Raw genomic sequence first — 22,583 nt, 5'->3', positions numbered from 1 at the left:
TTAAAAAACAAATCAAATCGGTAGTAAACAATGCAAAGTTTCACTTATCAAACTTCCGTCACATCAGAAACTCTCTGTCAACAAAAGCAGCAGCACTGTATTTTAATGCCATTATTATGTCACACTTAACATACTGTCTGACTAGCTGGACACAAGCCTCTTGTACAACATTACGATCTGTACAGGTAGTTTACCATCAGGCTGTGAAAGTTCTGGACAGGAAAACAAACAGCCACCACCATTGTTATAGCATAGCAAACCAGAACCTACTGAGCTGGGACAATCTTGTCAAATTCAAAGATGCCTGCCTTACCTATAAAATCCTACATGGCTTGGCTCCTCCCCCCCTCTGTACTTTCATAAAACAGAAAGCATCTGCTGATAGATATACCAGGTCTGTAGTCAGAGGGGACTGTGTAGTCCCAAACAGGAGGTCTGCTTTTAGTCAGACAGCCTTTTCCGTGAGAGCAGCCCACACCTGGAACAGTCTGCCAACACGGCTCAGGGAGTATCAAAGTTACATCTCATTTAAAACTAACTTAAAATCATGGTTGAGAGATGGTCAAGTGTGCAACCATTTTAACTGAGGGGTTGTATTTTAATGTATGTATTTTAGTGTATTGTAACCTATACTAAAGCGGCACGGTGGTGTAGTGGTTAACACTGTCGCCTCACAGCAAGAAGGTCCAGGGTTCGAATCCCGCTTGGGGACCAGGTTTCCATGATGCCAGTTACCCAGGTGGGGTATCTCCCAGGCCTTTCTGTGTGGAGTTTGCATGTTCTCCCCGTGCTCGCAAGGGTTTCCCCCCCCGATAAGATAAACCCAATGGAAAAACATGCACAACAACAAGATCGCTAACGCTGTGGCGTCCTTGACGAAGACGGACAGGAGCACTTGGATTGGTCCCCTGGCGCGGCTCACGTGGCGCCTGTCTGCTCCCGGCTGCCCTTGGGGGGGAAGGACGACGGGATGGGTTAATCGCAGATACGCATTGTATGCATGGTTTGCATGTGTGCCAAATGGTGACCTCGGAGCAGGTCCTAAATTATTATTATTATTATTACTGATTCCTACTGTGTTTTAATTATTGTACTATGTTTTTTAACTGAGGGGTTGTATTTTAATGTATTTATTTGTATGTATTTTAGTGTATTGTAACCTATATTGATTCCTACTGTGTTTTAATTATTGTACTATGTTTTAATTATTGTTGTGCTCATGTCACCTGCCCCAGAGACTACAGTTGAAAATTAGCCAACTTGGCTAAACTGGCATATTTACAGTCAAATGTTCCTTAATATGCACTGTCTCTGTATTTTAAACCAATAAATACAAATACAAAAAATATGGTCTGGTTAATGGGTGGAGAGGGGTTAATGGGTGGAGTGAGGTTAATGGGTGGAGAGGGGTTAATGGGTGGAGTGAGGTTAATGGGTGGAGAGGGGTTAATGGGTGGAGTGAGGTTAATGGGTGGAGAGGGGTTAATGGGTGGAGTGAGGTTAATGGGTGGAGAGGGGTTAATGGGTGGAGTGAGGTTAATGGGTGGAGAGGGGTTAATGGGTGGAGTGAGGTTAATGGGTGGAGAGGGGGTTAATGGGTGGAGTGAGGTTAATGGGTGGAGAGGGGTTAATGGGTGGAGTGAGGTTAATGGGTGGAGAGGGGTTAATGGGTGGATGGGTGGAGAGGGGGTTAATGGGTGGCGTGGGGTTAATGGGTGGAGTGGGGTTAATGGGTGGAGTGGGGTAAATGGGTGGAGTGAGGTTAATGGGTGGAGTGGGGTTAATGGGTGGAGTGAAGTTAATGGGTGGAGTGAAGTTAATGGGTGGAGTGAAGTTAATGGGTGGTGTTGTGAAGGGCCAGATTAAACCGAATATATATATTTATTTATATATATATATTTAATTGTATTTGTATATTCTCTAATATTCCCTGATATCCCTTGTATATTCCTTGTACAATATGCATTGAATATCCATTCTAGCCTACTGAACATCCCATAATAGTCTCCATTCTACTATTGGTCGAGACCTTGGTGCCAGGCTGCCATACCCCTCAGACCCATGTACGAACAAGTCCTAGTTCCGCGTAGGAATTTGGCTACCGCACCACTAATGGGACTATTTGTTCATAGTGCGTATATATACTGCGCTACTAAAGTAGGACTTTCTTTTCAGTCCAGTTTCTTACCCTCCAATAGAGTCACAGACGTAAAGCCTCCCCGCGACGCCACGTGTGGGAGTAAGGCCAAGTTCGCCTACCATCGGTATTGAGACATCGTGTATATTAATATTTGAATAGTCATATTTGGCACTATATCGTCGAGTTGGACGTAGTCTATTAAGCTAATAATAGTCTGTTAATATATAGTGCTTCGTGCGGTGAGAATACTACCGTAGTCAGTACCCCATCGTTTCGGGCAGAGAACTGGCTGCTTACCCAGGGTGGTTGACCCTATGTGAAGCTGCACCCGAGGAGCCCCAGAGCCGACGAGCGAGTGGACCTGTATACCGGATTATTCTACCGACGACAGCCCGCCTTCCCAGGCACGGATTATGCTTTGGATACTTTGATTATTCCATGGATAAAGACCCCCGACACTGCCGTGTGTTGAACCCCCCCCCCCTGGAGAGGACGCAAGGTGAGGAGACGCTCTGCAAGACGAGGTCTCTTCACGTCTCTCCCCCGTGGACCGGAGAGAGCCGGCCCACAAAGAGTCCACCTGCTTTCATCTGTGGTCCAAGGATCGCCGGCGCATTGAACGGCACTACAGTGGGTTCACCTGGGATACCCTTGGCCGGACGAGGCAGCTGGATTCTACCCCCCCCCCCCCTCCTACTCCTGTCGGCTTACAAGCGACCGGATTAACCCCCTCTAGTGTATCCAGCCTATAATCATTAAAGTATCATTGCTGTTATTCCTTAACTATTCCAGGTCGTATATTTACCACCTGCGCCTTCAGAGACTGGACATTCTCTATTGATATACCGACGAATACTCCTTGCCATAAAAGTGCATACTATTTCAATTCATAAATGTAATTAAGTGACTAAGTGCTTATTCTACACACCATCGCTGTGTAGGAAATAAAGACCTGTTTCTAATTCGTACATTTGTGTTGGATCCGTTTCATCTACGTGAGAGTGTTCATGATAATATATTTATGCCGTGTACTGGGTGGCCGAATATTAAGTACAAAGGTAGTGGTAGTAAGTATCATATCTAGTAATACAGTCAGGGAATTGTACCCCTCAGTTACAATTGGTCCTTCGAGCCGGAGGGTAATCAGTGTAATATTAATATAGTGTTATTAATATTGAAATGGCCTATGATGAACACTCCACGAAACGATCCTCCTAACCAACGCCCGCAGCGCGAACGACGGCTCCCTCAGTACTTAGAGGCTTACGCTGTCAGTCAACAACCTAGTCTTCTACTAACAGTAAACGCGGTAAAACTAGAAAGTAAAAGTATGTCTAACCCCAACGCCCAGACTACCCCGACCATAGAGGCCCCTACGGGCTCTAATGTAACTGACCAAGTTCACGGTGGGGACCAGTGGGAACCAGACATGACTTCACACCCCGCCAGTACTGAAGAAGTAGTCCCCGATGAGTCCCGGGAGGAATACAACGCTACCGAGAGAGAACTCGGCACGGAAGAAGACGGGGAGAGCACCGTGGAGATAGAGCTCCAAGGCTCCGCAAGGAGTACCCCGAGGGAAGGCTCCCCTATACAACCGCCTTCTCCCAGCGAGGCAGAGAGGACCCTACAGCAGGCATTCCTCGTCAGCCTGAAAGCCTCTACTGAACGCGATAGACTCCAGGGTGAACGCGATCGATTGCAGATACAGCAACGGAGCGAAGAAGAGCACATACGCCTGGAAATAAGACGCATTCAGATGGAAGAGAATGTGGCCCGAGACCGAGCAGACAGCCAGCGAGCAGCTGCTGGTGCTCTACGGGACGCAGAGCGCGACAGACAGCAAGCGCAACTAATAGAACAGCTGATCAGACAGACAACACCCTCTCCCTCCGCCAGAGGCTCCAGGAACTCGTCTAGACACACCTCCAGGGCGGCATCCCCTAGCCGAGTAAACAACCCTGAACTTGACCAACAGACGAGGTCTATACCCCCCACAGACCACCTCCCCCCACCGGTCCAAGCGAGACCTAGCAACCGGGAAGGAGCAGCATATCCTGTGGAGAGGCTAAACCAGAGACTACAAGCACTGGATGACCTAACTGAAGACGAAGAGGAAGAGGAGGAGAACCACGCCCGAAGACAGCACAGTACTCTACCGGACCAGGAGGTCCGGTACAGCCCAGGCTATACTCCAGCGGAGCTGCGCTACAGACCCCCGACTCTATACACGGGTGAGCACGACGCACGACCCGCACCGAGGAACAGCACCTGGACAAGCGGGCCATGGTACACTGCCGGTACCAGCCCATACCCAGGAGCGGGAGGAGACTCGCCTAGGAGGCCTCTCCCCCAACGCTCGCCGATGTATCCACAGTCAGCGTCATACATTGGCACGCCTATGGTACCCGACTTCACCCAAGAGAACCGGGCCCAGTATACAGAACTCCGCATGTGTCTGGAGACCATGTTGGTGGATGTATTGGATGAACGCCACAAATACGCCATCCTACTGCAGCACTTAAAGGTGCCCCGCGCACATAATATAGCGCTCGCCTACGCGACTTCCACCACCCCATACACAGCAGCGCTGGTAGCATTGGACCAGAGGTATGGGCGCATATGGGATTACGTGATCCAGGAGATCCGACACATCGACCGCTTACCCCCAGCAATAGACAATCGAGCACTGGACGACCTGTCCATCAGAGTGCAGTCCCTGGTAGGGATGTTGGGAGCGCAAAGAGAGAAGGGGAGGCATGAACTTTACGCCAACTCAAATGTGGAAAGGATCCTGGAGAAGCTGCCGCCCGCTCGTCAGGAGCGCTTTAGGCGGCAGAGGGATCACAGAGACCCGAATGGCCCCGAACCGAACCTCCTCGATCTAGCAGACTTCCTGGCGAGAGAAGTCAGCAGCCTACGGCTAGATACATTCGGACGGAGCACCCCTGGCTCCAGAGAAGGAACCAGACGACTAAATGATGGAAGAAGATCGGTGACTGTGATGCACCAATCGGAGTCAGTACCGAGCAGCAGGAGCCACAGTACCCCCTCCAGAACGGAGAAGTGGAAGATAGTGTGCCCCTACTGTGAGAAAGAACACTGGCTAGCGCAATGTGACTCCTTCCCCAAGCTGAACGCGGAGGAAGCAGGTCAATGGATAAAGTCCAACAAGCGCTGTTTTCGCTGTGCGCGCTCACACATGGCAGCCGAATGCCGCTTAAAGAAAAGGTGCACCAAGTGCGATGGAGCCCATCTGGACATACTTCACGACAGTAACAGACGGCGCCCTTCACCTGCACCATCCAGCCGCAAAGCGAGCGTCATGTACATCGATCCCGCCAGCAGCAGTGGAGCCCGAGTACTCCTAAAAGTAGTGCGTGTGACACTAAGCTACCAGAATAAAGTCCTGGACACTTACGCCGTCCTCGATGACGGGTCAGAGAAGACCCTGCTGCTCGCCTCCGCTGCGGCCCAGCTAGGGCTGCGGGGAAGCGAAACCCAAATGACAATTCGGACAATAAGACGAGATTTGAAGACGATAAAGGGCGAGAATGTCTCATTCTCTATCGCAGCAAGCGGCCAGCCTGAGCGACGGTACCAGATTGCAGACGCTTTCACCAGCCAAGAAATAGGACTGTCGCGGTACACATACCCCGTCGCCAAGCTGATGGAGAAATATGCACATCTGCGCAAGTTACCGATCCCGCTCATAGACAATGCTATGCCGACCCTGTTGATAGGCTCCGACCATGCAGACCTCATTGTCCCGATAGACCGGGTTCATACCGGACCCCGAGGCTGTCCTGCAGCAGTCGAGACCCGTTTGGGATGGACTCTCCAAGGCCCGCTCGCCAAATCTCTCAACCGAAGTACAGCCACTAGATGTCTCCACTCCCGAGTCACAGAGGGAGAAACCGCACTCCTGCAACACGTAGAGCGGCTATGGACCCTGGAACAAATGCCCTTTAAGAACGGAAAGAAAGACATTCGCTCTAAAGATGACATTTACGCCATTCACCTCCTCGAGACAGGGACCAAGAGAGTCCCGGTCAACGGCGTGTTGAGATACGCCACGCCACTCCTGCGACGAGAAGGAATGCCTACTTTCCACGGCAAGACAGACGCCACAGAACGGTACCTGCTGAACACGGAGCGGCGCTTAGCCAAGAACCCCGCCCAAGAGAGTGTATACCGCGCTGAGATTGAGAAGCTCATCACAGCGGGACACGTCACAAAGATGGACATTAAAGAGGCTGACCAGACCACTGAATCGTGGTACGTGCCCCACCACAAGGTCCATCACAACGGTAAAGACCGCATAGTATTTAACTGCAGCTACCAGATCGGATCCCAAAATCTGAATAAAGAGTTACTGCCCGGTCCCACACTCGGCCCCTCCCTACTCGGCGTTCTACTCCGCTTCCGCCAGGAAAAGGTGGCCATCAGCGGGGACATTAAAGGAATGTTCCTGCAGGTGAGATTAGTAGAGGCGGACAAGCCCCTGTTACGGTTCCTATGGAGAGAGAAGCCAGGAGATGAGCACCCAGCCATCTACCAATGGGAAGTCCTCCCCTTCGGAACGACGTGCAGCCCCTGCTGTGCGACATTTGCACTACAGAAACATGTAGCAGAGGACCCAGCAGCGGACGAAGAGGTCCGACACAGCGTAAAGAACAGCTTCTACGTAGACAACTGTCTACAAAGCCTTTCAACCCAGGAAGAAGCCGAGGCTCTCCTGATTAAACTCCGCGCCTCATTGATCAAAGGCGGCTTTGATCTCAGGCAGTGGGCCAGCAGCGATCCGCAAGTACTGCGCAGCCTCTCCTCCGAGGACAAGGCAGCCAGCAGCGAGACCTGGATGGCTACAATCCCGGGAGAAGCTCAGGAGATGACCCTGGGATTGGTGTGGCGATTCAAAACAGATGGAGCTCCACTCACTCCCAGGCGTTAATATGCGCCGAAGCTACTTCCCACCCACGGTGAGGCCAGAGACATGTAAAATGGACTTACACGTCTTCAGTGACGCCTCAGAGGTCGCATACGGATCAGTAGCCTACTTGCGGGCCCAAGACCAGGGGGGAGAGATCTACACAGCATTTGTCCTCGCCCGCTCGAGAATAGCCCCACGCAAGCAACAATCTATCCCACGTCTAGAGCTCTGCGCAGCCCTAGCCGGAGCGCACCTAGCCACGCTCATCCAACGTGAGCTCACCATACCGGTGTCTAGAACAATCCTGTGGTCAGATTCCACGACGGTACTCGCCTGGATCAAATCGGACTCATGCAAGTACAAAGTCTTCGTGGGAGTCAGAGTCACCGAGATTCAAGACTTAACCGAAGAGTTAACCGGAGAAACAGAGTGGCGCTACGTTGATACAAAACAGAACCCAGCTGACGTCATCACCCGGGGGATGCCCCTGGATGACCTCACCCGTCGCAATGTCTACAGTGACGGCCCCGCATTCCTAAGACTCCCGGAAGGACAGTGGCCCATGCCTATCCCGAGGGAAGCAAGTCCAGAGGAGGTGGAAATTAAGAAGTCTGTGTTCTGTGGATTGAGCACCGTAGCCTCCACCGACCCTAACATAAACGATTGCACGTCCATAGAGAGTGCACAACAAAGAACATTCCTGCGGTACCACCCGGAGTGCAAGTCCCCCGCTGATATGTCAGCAGCTAACTACGAGGAAGCAGAATTGCTTCTACTGCAGCGAGCCCAGAGAGACTCGTTCCCCGATGAATTGGCCTGTCTACAGGGAGGAAAGCCCGTCCCATCCGACAGCAGATTAATTCACCTGGCCCCCGAGAGCGACGCTCATACCCTCATCAGAGTGGGTGGTCGCCTACGCAGAGCCCCCACTCTACCGGATATCGACCCAGTTACCCCCAACACACTCCTGATGGGGCGGCTAGATCCTGCATTACCCCAGACAATGTACCGGCCTGAAGAAGCGAACGGCCGACGAATGTGGAGGTACAGCCAAGTATTAGCCGACAAGTTTTGGAACAGTTTCCTACTGCACTACCTACCGTCTCTACAGACCCGCCAGAAGTGGGTAAAGGAGAGAGACAATTTGACAGAAGGAACAGTCGTCATGATTATTGATCAATCACTGCCCAGAGCTATGTGGCCGGCCGGCCGCGTAAGCAAAGTGATCACCGGTGCCGACGGCAAGGTCCGAGCAGCTGAAGTGCTCGTCCAGGGTCGCACTTACACCCGTCCCGTGGCAAGGCTCATAGAACTGCCTCGACTCCCAGACACAATCGATGATGACCATGACCCTACAACCCTATGACTTTGTGAAGTTGACTGACCCCTACAGCAAACCCTTATGTGTAAATAGACAACGCGATTAATCTGTCTCTGTTTAACTGATTAGGTCTGGGACCTATTCAGGGGGTGGCTGTTGTGAAGGGCCAGATTAAACCGAATATATATATTTATTTATATATATATATTTAATTGTATTTGTATATTCTCTAATATTCCCTGATATCCCTTGTATATTCCTTGTACAATATGCATTGAATATCCATTCTAGCCTACTGAACATCCCATAATAGTCTCCATTCTACTATTGGTCGAGACCTTGGTGCCAGGCTGCCATACCCCTCAGACCCAGTTCAAACGTACCGCTCGACATGTACGAACAAGTCCTAGTTCCGCGTAGGAATTTGGCTACCGCACCACTAATGGGACTATTTGTTCATAGTGCGTATATATACTGCGCTACTAAAGTAGGACTTTCTTTTCAGTCCAGTTTCTTACCCTCCAATAGAGTCACAGACGTAAAGCCTCCCCGCGACGCCACGTGTGGGAGTAAGGCCAAGTTCGCCTACCATCGGTATTGAGACATCGTGTATATTAATATTTGAATAGTCATATTTGGCACTATATCGTCGAGTTGGACGTAGTCTATTAAGCTAATAATAGTCTGTTAATATATAGTGCTTCGTGCGGTGAGAATACTACCGTAGTCAGTACCCCATCGTTTCGGGCAGAGAACTGGCTGCTTACCCAGGGTGGTTGACCCTATGTGAAGCTGCACCCGAGGAGCCCCAGAGCCGACGAGCGAGTGGACCTGTATACCGGATTATTCTACCGACGACAGCCCGCCTTCCCAGGCACGGATTATGCTTTGGATACTTTGATTATTCCATGGATAAAGACCCCCGACACTGCCGTGTGTTGAACCCCCCCCCCCCTGGAGAGGACGCAAGGTGAGGAGACGCTCTGCAAGACGAGGTCTCTTCACGTCTCTCCCCCGTGGACCGGAGAGAGCCGGCCCACAAAGAGTCCACCTGCTTTCATCTGTGGTCCAAGGATCGCCGGCGCATTGAACGGCACTACAGTGGGTTCACCTGGGATACCCTTGGCCGGACGAGGCAGCTGGATTCTACCCCCCCCCCCCCCCTCCTACTCCTGTCGGCTTACAAGCGACCGGATTAACCCCCTCTAGTGTATCCAGCCTATAATCATTAAAGTATCATTGCTGTTATTCCTTAACTATTCCAGGTCGTATATTTACCACCTGCGCCTTCAGAGACTGGACATTCTCTATTGATATACCGACGAATACTCCTTGCCATAAAAGTGCATACTATTTCAATTCATAAATGTAATTAAGTGACTAAGTGCTTATTCTACACACCATCGCTGTGTAGGAAATAAAGACCTGTTTCTAATTCGTACATTTGTGTTGGATCCGTTTCATCTACGTGAGAGTGTTCATGATAATATATTTATGCCGTGTACTGGGTGGCCGAATATTAAGTACAAAGGTAGTGGTAGTAAGTATCATATCTAGTAATACAGTCAGGGAATTGTACCCCTCAGTTACAGGTGGAGTGAAGTTAATGGGTGGAGAGGGGGTACCTGTAAAGTGAGGAACACGGTGAGGAGTGCGAAGCAGATGGCCATGGCAGAGAAGCCGAAGATGAGGAGGGGTCTCCTGCCAATCCGCTCGATCACCAGACCCTGGGGAAGGAGGACACATTAAAAACCACGGAATTACAGACCTGTGCGATTTATTTTATTTCCACATAGCAGATGAAAAGTGAAAATATAAGAGTGTGTATAAATATAAAAATATGAGAGAGAAAGATAACAAGGAAGACTGTTTGTACAAATTGATTGATGGACATAAGCAAAACTTTACTTATGCGTAGCGACTTTCAAGTTTCACATTGTATATTTCCACCACTTTTCAACATCAATGGCAGTGTGAGAGGTACAATAGGCTGAAATTCACCACAACATACATTTTATACATATATGAACATGACGTTTTTAAAGACAGGTCCGTCTCTGGTAACAACGAGAAGTCAAAATTAAGACGGTTAACCTTCTGTAGTGTGGTAGTGAAAGGGTTAACCTTCTGTAGTGTGGTAGTGAAAGAGTTAACCGTCTGTAGTGTGGTAGTGAAAGGTTAACCTTCTGTAGTGTGGTAGTGAAATGGTTAACCTTCTGTAGTGAAATGTTAACCTTCTGTAGTGTGGTAGTGAAATGGTTAACCTTCTGTACTGCGGTAGTGAAAGGCTTAACATTCTGTAGTGGGGTAGTGAACGGGTTAACCTTATGTAGTGTGGTAGTGAAAGGGTTAAGAGAGAAATGTGCATGTTTATAAATATTGACTGGATTGTTCTGGGACACAGAAATGGCATTTAACGCATCACAAGCCATCACGGTTTGACATATTTCTGACCTTCTGGGTGGGGCGGGAACTCGATTTGGTTGACGTTTGATTGACATCCTATAGTACCCACGCATTGGGAAGGGAGTGGTTAAAAATGTAATTGTGTTGGGAATTTTTTTTGGTGTTTGCCTTAACACTTTCAATGCCAGGGATTAGCCTTATCCTCGTAGCTAGAGCGCCAGCTATCTAGAGCATATTTTCACTGTGCGTCACAATGTTTGCCGAGCTATATCTATATTCTATATTATAGCTATGGATACAATACTATGGTCATTTGATAGTAACTATCTTCTGTCTAAGATGCAAAAAAGAATAAATTTTTTCATGAATACGTTCGCGCGTTATCTCATGGTGAATATTGTATAGTTTCAGAATGATCCCGGCTAATTCCAAAAAGCTGCGTAATGGGGCGCTATGTGAATTCTGCTAAAGTCGTTGGCGTTTTTCGCCAGGACACGCTACTATTCCCAAATCAAATGTATATAATAGGTATTATGTTTCATCATGAATGCATCAAAAGGGGGGGGGGGGGGGGGTAGTTATTTTATTCTTTGATCGCCAGTAAAGGCTTTCGTTTTGAACACCACACACGCTGATCGGCCTGATCGGTATGAAATGATTGCAGGATCAAGCTGGAATTGATGTCAGATGTTCCTTACCTTAGATCGGGCTTATTCCAAAAAGAATATTCCAACTATCTGATCGCAATTTCCAGTATTGATGTCCATCTGGTCCTGGACATAATGTGGCACAACTTATCCATCGAGGGGCATTGGACCCGTTTCCAAGTGATTGTGTGAACCGCTAGACTTGCCTGAACAAAAATTATGCACCTGGAGGGGTTTAGATGTAACACACGGTCTGGAACAGGGTTTCAAGCATTCTCGCTACTGCCGCCTAGCAGGTTTTGGCCGGTACTGCACTTTTTGGGTCTCTAGATGGCTTTCACTCGTAAGTAACATATAGGTCCGGGAGTGTGATATTGATATTAACACATTAATAGCCAAGCCCGAGATAAGTCGGGTTAAGTCGACATGCGTTGGCTGCCTTTATTCCTTTATTCGATATTTTTATTCATTATTCATCCAGGGACCTTGATGTTACCATAGGGAATGAGTCTGAGATCGCCAAAGTGCAATACCGGCCGCATCCAGCTAGACGGCGGTATCGAGCACCCTTTGTAACCTTGTATCTTGGCCTGTGTAACGGCCAAATGTCTCCGGGCTCACTTTTTTTTGTCGGGCGAGTGGAGCAGTTATCTCGGTTGCATTGAAGCGCGTCAAATATCCCCAATCCATATGTCGTGGACCAAATGAACATTGAATGTACCAGATGGCGATCAAACAATTGGAATATTATTTTTGGAATACTCCCGATCACAGGTAAGGACTATCATTTATACCGATCGGGCTGATAAGCGTTTTTAGTGTTACTGGCAATCAAATAATCAGAAATGACCCCCCCCCCCCCCCTTTCATGCATTAATGATGAAACATAATACCTATGACATAGATTTGATTTGGGAATAGTAGTGTGTACAGGCAAGAAACGGCAACGTTTATAGTAGAATTGACATATAAGGCTATAACTCAGCATTTCGGGAATTACCCCAGACCGCTCTAAAACCATACTTATATTCACCACGGTATAACACAGGAATGTATGGATGGAAAAATGTATTCTCTTTCACATATTGAACGATAGATAGGTGATGTCAAATGGGCCATAGTATTGTATCCATAGCTATAATATAGAATATTTATAGCTCAAGAATCAAGAGGTTTATAGCTCTACAACAGGGCTATTCAACTAAATTGTTCAGGGGGCCACATTGTCAGAAACCCAAGGGGCCAGGGGCCGGACTGCCACGGCGCCTCCCCGTGCTATGAATATATGTACACTTGACACAACACGCAACCACATTTTCACAACTTTTATTTAACCACATTGCAAAAGTAGTATACTTTTCAAAAAAAGTGCTTCATTTATGTGCCACATCTGCAACATCTCCTGCAAAAAGTGCTTCATTTATGACTGTGCAACAACTGCAACATCTCCTCTTCAACATTTCAATATAAAAATTAAATAAAAAACAAACAAGTGCATGATGTGCATCTGAACATTCTAACATCAACGCTTGAACAAAAAAACACATTTATAGTGCAGCTGAGCTTATGAAAAAGTGCTTCATGTCTGTGCAACAACAGCAAATCACAGCATCTTATTAGCACTTATTGTCCACTCTTAACTCTCAAACATCAGGGGGGGTGGGGGGCAGACAGGCCTAGCCTACACATCTAATGAGAGAGATTGCACTTCTTTGACTGGGCATTGGGCAATGGCAGAGAAAGAGGGTTCATAGGAAGTGAGGGCTACCCGCAAACAGTGATGCAAATGCTCATTTGTCAAGGAGGCACGGTTGCTTGTTTTAATGGCATTCATGTGAGAGAAGCTGGATTCACAGGTGTATGTTGAGCCAAACATTGTTAGCACAGATATTGCCAGCGTTTTTATTTTGGGGAATGTGTTGATATAAATACACTTTATCCAAAATGTTGTGGTGGATTCATTCTCAAGTGCCTGCTTCAGAGCAGATGATGCTTGCATGTCAATTATTTCAAGTTGCAGGAGACCTTGATCAATGTGAAGTGATGCAAGGAACTCTTGTCCTTTTGTGGAAATAGCAGCTACATTGGCAAATGGGTTGCTCACAAAATGCATCAATTCTCTGGGCATGTCAAATTCATCAAATCGACTTGCAAAGTTTTCCCTCAATTTATCAATGAAATCTGTCATTAATTGAGTGCCTTTTGGCTCAATTGTGCGTGTGAACGTTGACATGAAAAGAAAAAAGTAAAAAAAAAAAAAAATTAAAAATATTAAAATGTTTATTATTATTTTTATTATCATGTAATCTTTTGCGGGCCGGTCAGAATCAGCCCGCGGGCCGCCAGTTGAATAGCCCTGCTCTACAAACAAGGTGACACACTCCTATCTTTTAAAGCGTGGCATTGCTTTGACGGGCCCCGTCTAATAGCTGGCAGTCAATGAGTTAAGATGGAATAAAAGAAAAAACAATATAAAAACGTATATATACGTTTATGGCGCTAAAACGTTGGCGAGCAAACACGTATATATACGTGGTTGGCCGTGAAAGTGTTAAGGCGCAGAGTGACGCAACTCACGGATTAGGTACTTTTTCCTTGAAGAGACAGGTGTGAATAGATAGATATATGCGGTGACGGTGAGAATAAATATATATTTTTGTGATAACATTTTCTTAATTTTCCACTTTTTCCACATGAAACAAGACACAACACAATACAGTAACAATAATAATAAACAAGACAGCACAGGACAGTAACAGCAATAATAATAATAACAACAATAATGACAAGACAATTCAATTCAATTAAATAAAATTAAATACAATTTAATAAAATTAAATACAATTTAATAAAATTAAATCAATTAAAGTTATAATATAAATTAAATATATATAAAGGAAAATACATACTATAAAGTGAAACATCCTGAGCCCCCATCTGCCCCAGTCCCAACAGCCACGGCCCCCACCCCCATGAGGACCCCGAATCCGGTGTCCCAGCGAATCAGAGCATCTTGCCTCTTTAACACTCCCCGAGACCCCGAACCAGGGGCCCCCACCAGCCCCGAGACCGTGACCACCAAACCCACCAGAATAAATATATATATATATATATATGGTATATTTAGCTTATAGAATGATGGCACTTTAGAACATTTCATAATTTGTATTCTTGATATATTAAGCAATGACCATTACCAGGTGAATACTGGTGACATTCATGAATGCACAGGAATCTGTCTCGCTGACAATATCGGCACATGAGATATGGGAATTACTCTCTGAAATCCCCCTGCCTTTCCTTTTCCGCTATCTATTTAAGAGTGCGTGTCTCTCAACTGAATGATGTGTGCCAAGTGATGTGACATTATTGGACAAGATGAAATAACAGCCTCTATACTGTAACTGCAGATGTATATGCCATACAGTGGCAGCCTTAGCTATGTGTCACCGGTTTAATTGGAAAGGGGCCTGCCCTCCCATAGGGCCCCCGACTGACATGCAAGAATTTAAACAGCTAAGAAAAAGAACCCGAGCAGAAAGGAGAGCAAGAGATGGAGCAGGCAGCCTGAGCTGTCCATGGTGCTGAACGAGTTTGTTTAAATGGGGGACCTCGATGTAAACAAGACAAAAGTATTTTTCTGGTCTGCATCCTCTTAGTAGTTGTTTTGTATTGAGCCGTACTGTATTGTACCCATTCTGCAATCTGATTAAAGTTTTCAATCAATCAATCAATCAATCAATCAATCAATCAATTTTCATTATATTTGAGGGAATTGTTTAAGCTGTTTTTATATCAACTGATACATAACACATTCATTGAATTTCAAAACCTTTATTTAAATTTGAAAAGCAACTGAGGTTTCCCTCATTTACAGTCACGTCGAGTGTGCATACAGAAATAAGCAAAAGAAAAAGCCATATAAAATCACACAGCATATAAAATCATAACAATAAGACAACAAGACGAGACAAAAGTCTAACAAGGATAACAAATCAACACGTATCAAACACATATAACTTGATTGACAATGTTTGGAGATCAAGGTTTTAAATTCTGTAACAGAGGGGAGAATCTCATCCTTTAACACATTCCCCGCCAACAATAATTATACTCGTTATTGGGTGTCATCGCTTGAACGCCAACAACGAGTATACTCGTTATTTGATTGTTATTTATTTTATTCTATATTTCTATTCATTACAGGCACACAGACTCGGGGGAATCATGCTGGGAATGCCAAAGTGCAATACCGGCCGCATCCAGCTAGACGGTGGTATTGAGCACCCTTTGAATCTTATATCTTGGCCTGTGCAATGGTCAAATGTCTCCGGGTGCAGTTTTCTGGGTCGGGCCAGTCGAGCGGTTCTCCCCGTTGCATTGAAGCGCGTCAAATATCCCCGATCCATATGTTGTGGTGGGTTATGTCGTATATCGGATGTACCAGATGGCGATCAAACAATTGGAATATTATTTTTGGAATAACCCGCGTCACAGGTAAGGACTAGCTGACGTAAATTTTAGCTTGACCGTGCAATGCTTTTATATAACGATCGGGCTGATAAGCGTTTTTAGTGTTCAATACGAATGCCGTTACTGGCAATCAAATAATCAGAAATGCCCCCCCCCCTTTCATGCATTCATGATGAAACATAATACCTGTTATAGAGATTTGATTTGGGAATATCCGTGTCCAGGCAAGAAACGGCAACGTTTATAGTAGGATTCACGTATGAGGCTATAATGCAGCCTTTCGGGAATTACCCCAGACCACACTAAAACCATACTTATATTCACCACGGTATAACACAGGAACATATGGATGAAAGAAATGCATTCTTTTTCACATACTGAACGATAGATAGTTGATGTCAAATGGGCCATAGTATTGTATCCATAGCTACATTTAGAATATAGTTATAGCTCTACAAACAAGGTGACACACTCCTATCTTTTAAAGAGTGGCATTGCTACAACGGGCCCTGTCTAATAGCTGGCGCTGAATGAGTTAAGGACAGTTGGAGTTAATTTCATGAGCTAGAGGGGCATCATAGCAAAAAGCAGATTTACCCTGTTCAGAGCAAACATAGTGCTGTTCAATTCAGACAAGTTGTAGTAGTAGTAGTAGAGAAGGAAGAGGCTTCTCCTCATTCCAAAGCAAAAATATATAATAAATTATAGTTTAATAATAGTTATATATATTATATATATATATATATATATATAGTTTTTAATTAAGGGAATTGTTTGGATTATTGTTTGGATTATTTCTTTGTTGAGCTATCTATGATGCCATTATACCATTATTGATGTAAACCAGCTTGAATCGTCGCTTTTTATAAAATTGTTATGTTTCAGCTCTTGAAACGGGCCACAGATGCTTAACTCATTGGGCGCCATTCACGAGAAAAGTCGGGTTAACTCGCCATCGTTTGAGCGCCAATCACGAGAAAAGTTGGGTTTTAATCGTTATTTCTTGTATTCGCTATATCCATTCATTTTCATCCATCCAGCCTGACGTTGGTAATGGGTCTGAGCTCGCAAAAGGCCAATACCGCCGCCTAACGCCTTCCGGCCGGTATTGCACATCATTGGAATCCAGGGCTTGACATTGGCACCCGCCCACCCGCCAGATGCGGGTAGAATTCCCCTGGGGCGTGTACTTCCGTCATTCTACCCGCCACATTGGCTAGTGGTCTGTCTGTCTGTGTGTATGTGTGTGTGTTTATGTGTGTGTGTTTAGCGTCTTTTTCTCCCTGGCCCATGTGCATTCTAAAAAAAGAAAAAAATCTCTGCCTTTGATTGGCTATATCACGTTCATTATGCAAAGACCAACCCTGATCTGCCTCTGATTGGCTGAATGACGGAATAAACTAAAAAGCCATGTGAAACCTGAAACCTCTCTTCAAAGTTATTTTCACACTGAGTCGCGTCGTCGCCAATACACATAATCAAGCTGGCGGGCTCGTTGAACACAGCTGCCTACAACCATCCTTACAGTACTGGCAAGTATTTTCATATCTTAACCAGCGTTGCAACTTGCAAGACGCTTATAATGAAACGTTGTTCATCAATTGATTCAACCTAGAACCTACGCGCGCACGCTCTCTCCCCCCCCCTCTCTCTCTCTCTCTCTCTCTCTCTCTCTCTCTCTCTCTCTCTCTCTCTCTCTCTCTCTCTCTCTCTCTCTCTCTCTCTCTCTCTCTCTATCTCTCTCTCTCTCTCTGTCTATCTCCCTCTCTCTCTGTCTCTCTCTGTCTCTCTCCCTCTCTCTCTCTCTCTCTCTCTCTCTCTCTCTCTCTCTCTCTCTCTCTCTCTGATTGATTGATTGATTGAATGAAAACTTTATTAACAGATTGCAGAATGGGTACAGTACAGTACAGCTCAATACATACAATTGTTAAGGGGATGCAGACCAGAGAAAGACTTTCATCTTGTTTACATCAGGGTCCCCCATTTTCAATTCATCATAACATATATGACATACATGACATACAGATAGACAGTACTGCTACATCTATACATTTATGACATACCAGATTTGCAAATACAGTACTGTTTGTGATACAAAAGGTGTCCAGAAAAGAGTGTATATACATTTGACATATAAACTGTACATTGGAGGAGGTCTCTCATTCATCACAGTGGTGAAAAAAGTGAGTCTGGAGCCCATTTTCACATGACCATTTTAATAATCACATTATTACCATTGTTGGGTTATGATCGGCGTGTGTGGGGATTTTTGGCTGGTGAAAATGCTGAGTGGCTAGTGAGTTTGGAAAACCACTAGCCACAGTGGCTAGTGAGCCAAAAAGTTAATGTCAAGCCCTGTTAGAATCCCTCCCCCTTGGGCTGTGCAGCGATCTAACAAGTCCGGTCCAGGTTTTCCTTCTCGGGCATGCAGTAACGTTATAACACAGAGTTTGGGGGACACTGGAGCCGTGAATTCATGCGTTTTGGTGGAGAGCCGTTGGATCAATAAACGCGATCAATATTTGGAATGGCGATCCGGAATTGGATTATTCTTTTTGCAGTACATCAGATGTGAGGTAAGGACTCTATGTTACCAATCTTGGGTTAATCCGATGTTTCTTTCGTAACGATTACAGCATGTGTGTGTGTGTGCGTGCTGTTGACGCTGACCAAAGCACGGAGAATCGATTTTTCAGCCCCCGCTTCTGTTCGTGCAAGAGGACACATATAATACCGATAATCTAGCGTTTATTTCAGAACGATTCATAAATCAAGCGACAAATGGCACGATTTTCTTTTTTTTATCTACTTTTTCTGCCGTCCCCAATTTCGTATTTGTCCAATTCTACCCTCCCCTGTCTCGAACGTTGTTAGGCCATGCCTCCCACAAGCCGGCTGCAATTTGGACGAAGCTTTGCATCACCTGTACTCGAGGAGGCAGCCGTCGCATCTTTTCACCTGCACAGCGCGATCTCTCAGCGGCGAGGGTCTGCGTGGGAGGGACACGCTGCCCTCGTCGCTTCCTGATTCTACTGCGCAGGCGCACCAACCGACCTGTAGGAGTCGCTGTCCACAACGTCCGATCTCCACCCACCAGCTTCCCACCCCCTAATACTGCCAATTGTATTAGTATGAACGACCAGCCAGGCTGGTAGCAACGACGAGAGCTGGGCTCGAAAAATGGCACGATTTCTAAGGAAATACATAGAAGCACGGTTTGCTGGAGTTTCTTGAGATTAGACAGAATCACTCTGGAACTATACTCATATTCACCACGGTATAAAACGGAAATGTATGTATGAAAAAATAATCAGTTTTTTGCATGTTGACTGGAAGAAACTCACTGACAATCGACAGCGTTATTAGATCCATAGCTATAATATTTAATATAGTTTTAGCACTCGCAAACACAGCATTCTCCCCATTGCATTACAGCGATGGCCTTGTAACCAGAAGGTAAACAGCGACCCCTAGGCGCTCATTGAGTTAAGGTCGTCACTGAAGCCATAATTTACTTAAACGTTACACTATGGAACCCATAAATCTCATTGAAATAATAGTGGGGTCTCTCGTTGGAGACGGTGTTGCATAATGCATTACAAACACAAATACACACCAAGGTGCAAAGGATGCACACAAAAGCTGAGTAAATAAATACAATATCATTTAAAAATAATTTTGGCCTGTGTCTTTGTCAGAGTTTGTCAACACACACACACACACACACACACACACACACACACACACACACACACACACACACACACACACACACACACACACACACACACACACACACACACACACACACACACACACACACACACACACACGTGTTTAAATATTAAAATGCATGAATACCTTCTATTCACTATATAGATTCCCCAGGTCTTACCTCTAACCTTTACCCTCACAAATACATGCCTAGACTTAATGGCCCTACCTCTAATAACTGCCAGTAGTGTAATCTATGGGGTGGGAGAACAACAACGTTTTAATCTACAACATGACAAAATATTTATAATAACATTGGACAATATACAATAACACAATAACACTATACAATACTGCAGTCCTCGTGAATTCATTCTTGTGTTTTCTCTCGAGACCAAAGCGATGTCTTGGAACTATTCTTTTTATTGAGGAACCCAGTGTATTATGCAAAACATTGTGTCACAGGGGGGCACCTAGGTATGTGAACTCGCGCGCACGCGAAACATTTCTTTTGCAGATTTTGGTTTTTGGTCGAAAATGGGCAGATTTTGTAACTATTTTATTTTGAACTTTATTTCGGTTTTAGGGTTAGGGTTAGGTTAGATGCATCCATCTGTATGGAAAATGGGAGGGGTTTGTCTGATGTTAAGGCCTTGAGAGCATCACCCACTGCCTTTGGAGCAAGGACCAGAGCCTCTGCCTTTGTTCTTCCTAAAGTCATTTTCTTCACTATTTTGGAATCATGTAGAATCTTTTGATTGAGCTTGTTTTTTTTTAAGAAAGAATTTATCATTTAGATGCCTTTATTTCATATTCGACGCAGACGGTAGGCTATATATAGCAAATTTGTTTGGTTTTCAATCCATAATAAGTTAACAGAAAAAATAAGTAAACAACCACATTTTTCAACCTAATAAAACTATGTTTATTGTCATTGTTTTAAGAACACAAGGTGACTTGGTAATACTCACATTTTGAGTAAAAAGAATCCCACTGGTCACAATGGTGACCGTAATAATGTTTTTGTTATAAGGCTCTGAAAATGTTACTGAATGATGTATCAATGTATTTCCAGCTAAATTGAAATAATAAAGGGTCTCAATTAAATATGTGTAGTGTCACATGACCAGAACACAGCTCAGTCGTCGCAAGGTTTAACTGAGGCTAACGTTAACATGATGGCACACCCTCCTCCAATCCCTCCACCGGAGCAAGGCCAGAGAGAGAGAGGAGAGGGAGAGAGAGAGAGAGGAGAGAGAGAGAGAGAGAGAGAGAGAGAGAGAGAGAGAGAGAGAGAGAGAGAGAGAGAGAGAGAGAGGGAGGGAGGGAGGGAGGGAGAGAGAGAGGGTGAGAGAGAGAGAGGGAGAGGAGAGGGGAGGAGAGGGGAGGGAGAGAGAGAGAGAGAGAGAGAGAGAGAGGAGAGAGAGAGAGAGAGGAGGGATGGAGGGAGGGAGAGAGAGAGGGTGAGAGAGAGAGAGGGAGGGAGAGAGGGGAGGGAGGGGAGGGGAGGGGAGGGGAGGGGAGGGAGAGGGAGAGAGAGAGAAAGACGTTCAAGTTAACATGCTGCAGCCCCATGTGTATAGGAAAATAAACAGCTGCCTACCTGAAATCCCTGGCACTGTTTTGCTTTACTGAGCTACGTTATCTGGGGGCTGTAGTTGGTTGGTCCCTTTAAGCTGCACACCGGAGCATCTTTTAATCCAGCTGTTTGCTGTTCTCTGATATTTTCTGACATTTCGTTGATGCGTCGCTCGACACTTCGAGCTGACATGGGGATATCTTTTATCCTTGATTTGATTGTCTCTTTGTTTGGCAAGCCTTCAACATAAGTACACACAGCACGGTCCTTCTGACACACAAACCCGTAGTAGTCTGTCCACGAGGGCTGGAATGCCCGAATTTCCTTTGCTTTAACTTTCTTAGCTGGCGGGGTTGCCATCATGACAGAATGCAACCGCAGCACTGTGTGATTTTACCTGTGAACTGCGCGAGGCCAGCTGACTGCTGACAGCAGAGCACCATGGGATGTACCATGTATTAGCTGTCATAGGGGTGTACAAACCAGTCAACTTACAAGAAAGAGCCTGTTGGAGGATTTCAACAAGATAAATGCGACAACAGTGCAAAATATTTCACTATAATATTTCAAAGCGAAGTAAAACAAATAATAATAATAATAATTATTATTTTTCTGGGGACATTTGATGACTGGGGCACAGCTGATCAACACTGGGGCACGTGCCCCAGTGATAGTGGTATAAATACACTGATGGCCGATGGGAAATACACAAGGACTGTAGTGTTCTGTTGTGGTGTGGGTTAAAACCTCTTTGTTTCTGCTGCCTGTCAGAAACTTTGACCACAGGTCTCATTAAGTAAGTGTGGAATGTCCTAGCAATGCCTTATGTAACACCACCTTTAACAATACATTTGTATCAACCATGAAGATTTGCCCATGCGCATGATTAACCTCTCCAGTTCCACCAGGATTCACCAGAATATGGTCACATAACACCTCCTTCTTCAGTCCCACGTCCTCACTTCTTACAAACTAGTCTTTACAAGTATAGTAAAACAAGTGTACACACACCACCACCACTAAACACAACTGTATGTAATTACAAACCCATCATAAATAATCCACACATGTATTCCCCCTCTCAGTGCCCAGGGGTAATTCCACTGGTGTCACAAGTGGAGGGTGGAACCCTGAGATCGACACACACACACACACACACACACACACACACACACACACACACACACACACACACACACACACACACACACACACACACACACACACACACACACACACACACACACACACACACACACACACACACACACACACACACACACACACACACACACACACACACACACACACACACACACACACACACACACACACACACACACACACACACACACACGCTTTAGTCAAAG

At 45.7% G+C, this 22,583-nt stretch overlaps 1 protein-coding gene across 1 annotated transcript in view; it reads right to left on the bottom strand.

The window, feature by feature from the left end:
* Window positions 1-22,583, bottom strand: part of slc2a9l2 (solute carrier family 2 member 9, like 2) — a gene marked incomplete at both ends in the record, with an annotated part of 722,296 nt that overhangs the window by 295,501 nt on the left and 404,212 nt on the right. Inside the window, one exon of the mRNA XM_084315784.1 lies at window positions 10,020-10,121. Coding sequence (XP_084171910.1) covers window positions 10,020-10,121 — 102 coding nt within the window. The remainder of the gene's footprint in view (window positions 1-10,019; window positions 10,122-22,583) is intronic.

Source organism: Notolepis coatsorum (assembly GCF_963971535.1).
Source record: "Notolepis coatsorum genome assembly, chromosome: 6".
In the NCBI taxonomy this organism is placed as follows: domain Eukaryota; kingdom Metazoa; phylum Chordata; class Actinopteri; order Aulopiformes; family Paralepididae; genus Notolepis; species Notolepis coatsorum.
This window is presented reverse-complemented; position numbering and strand designations above follow the sequence as displayed.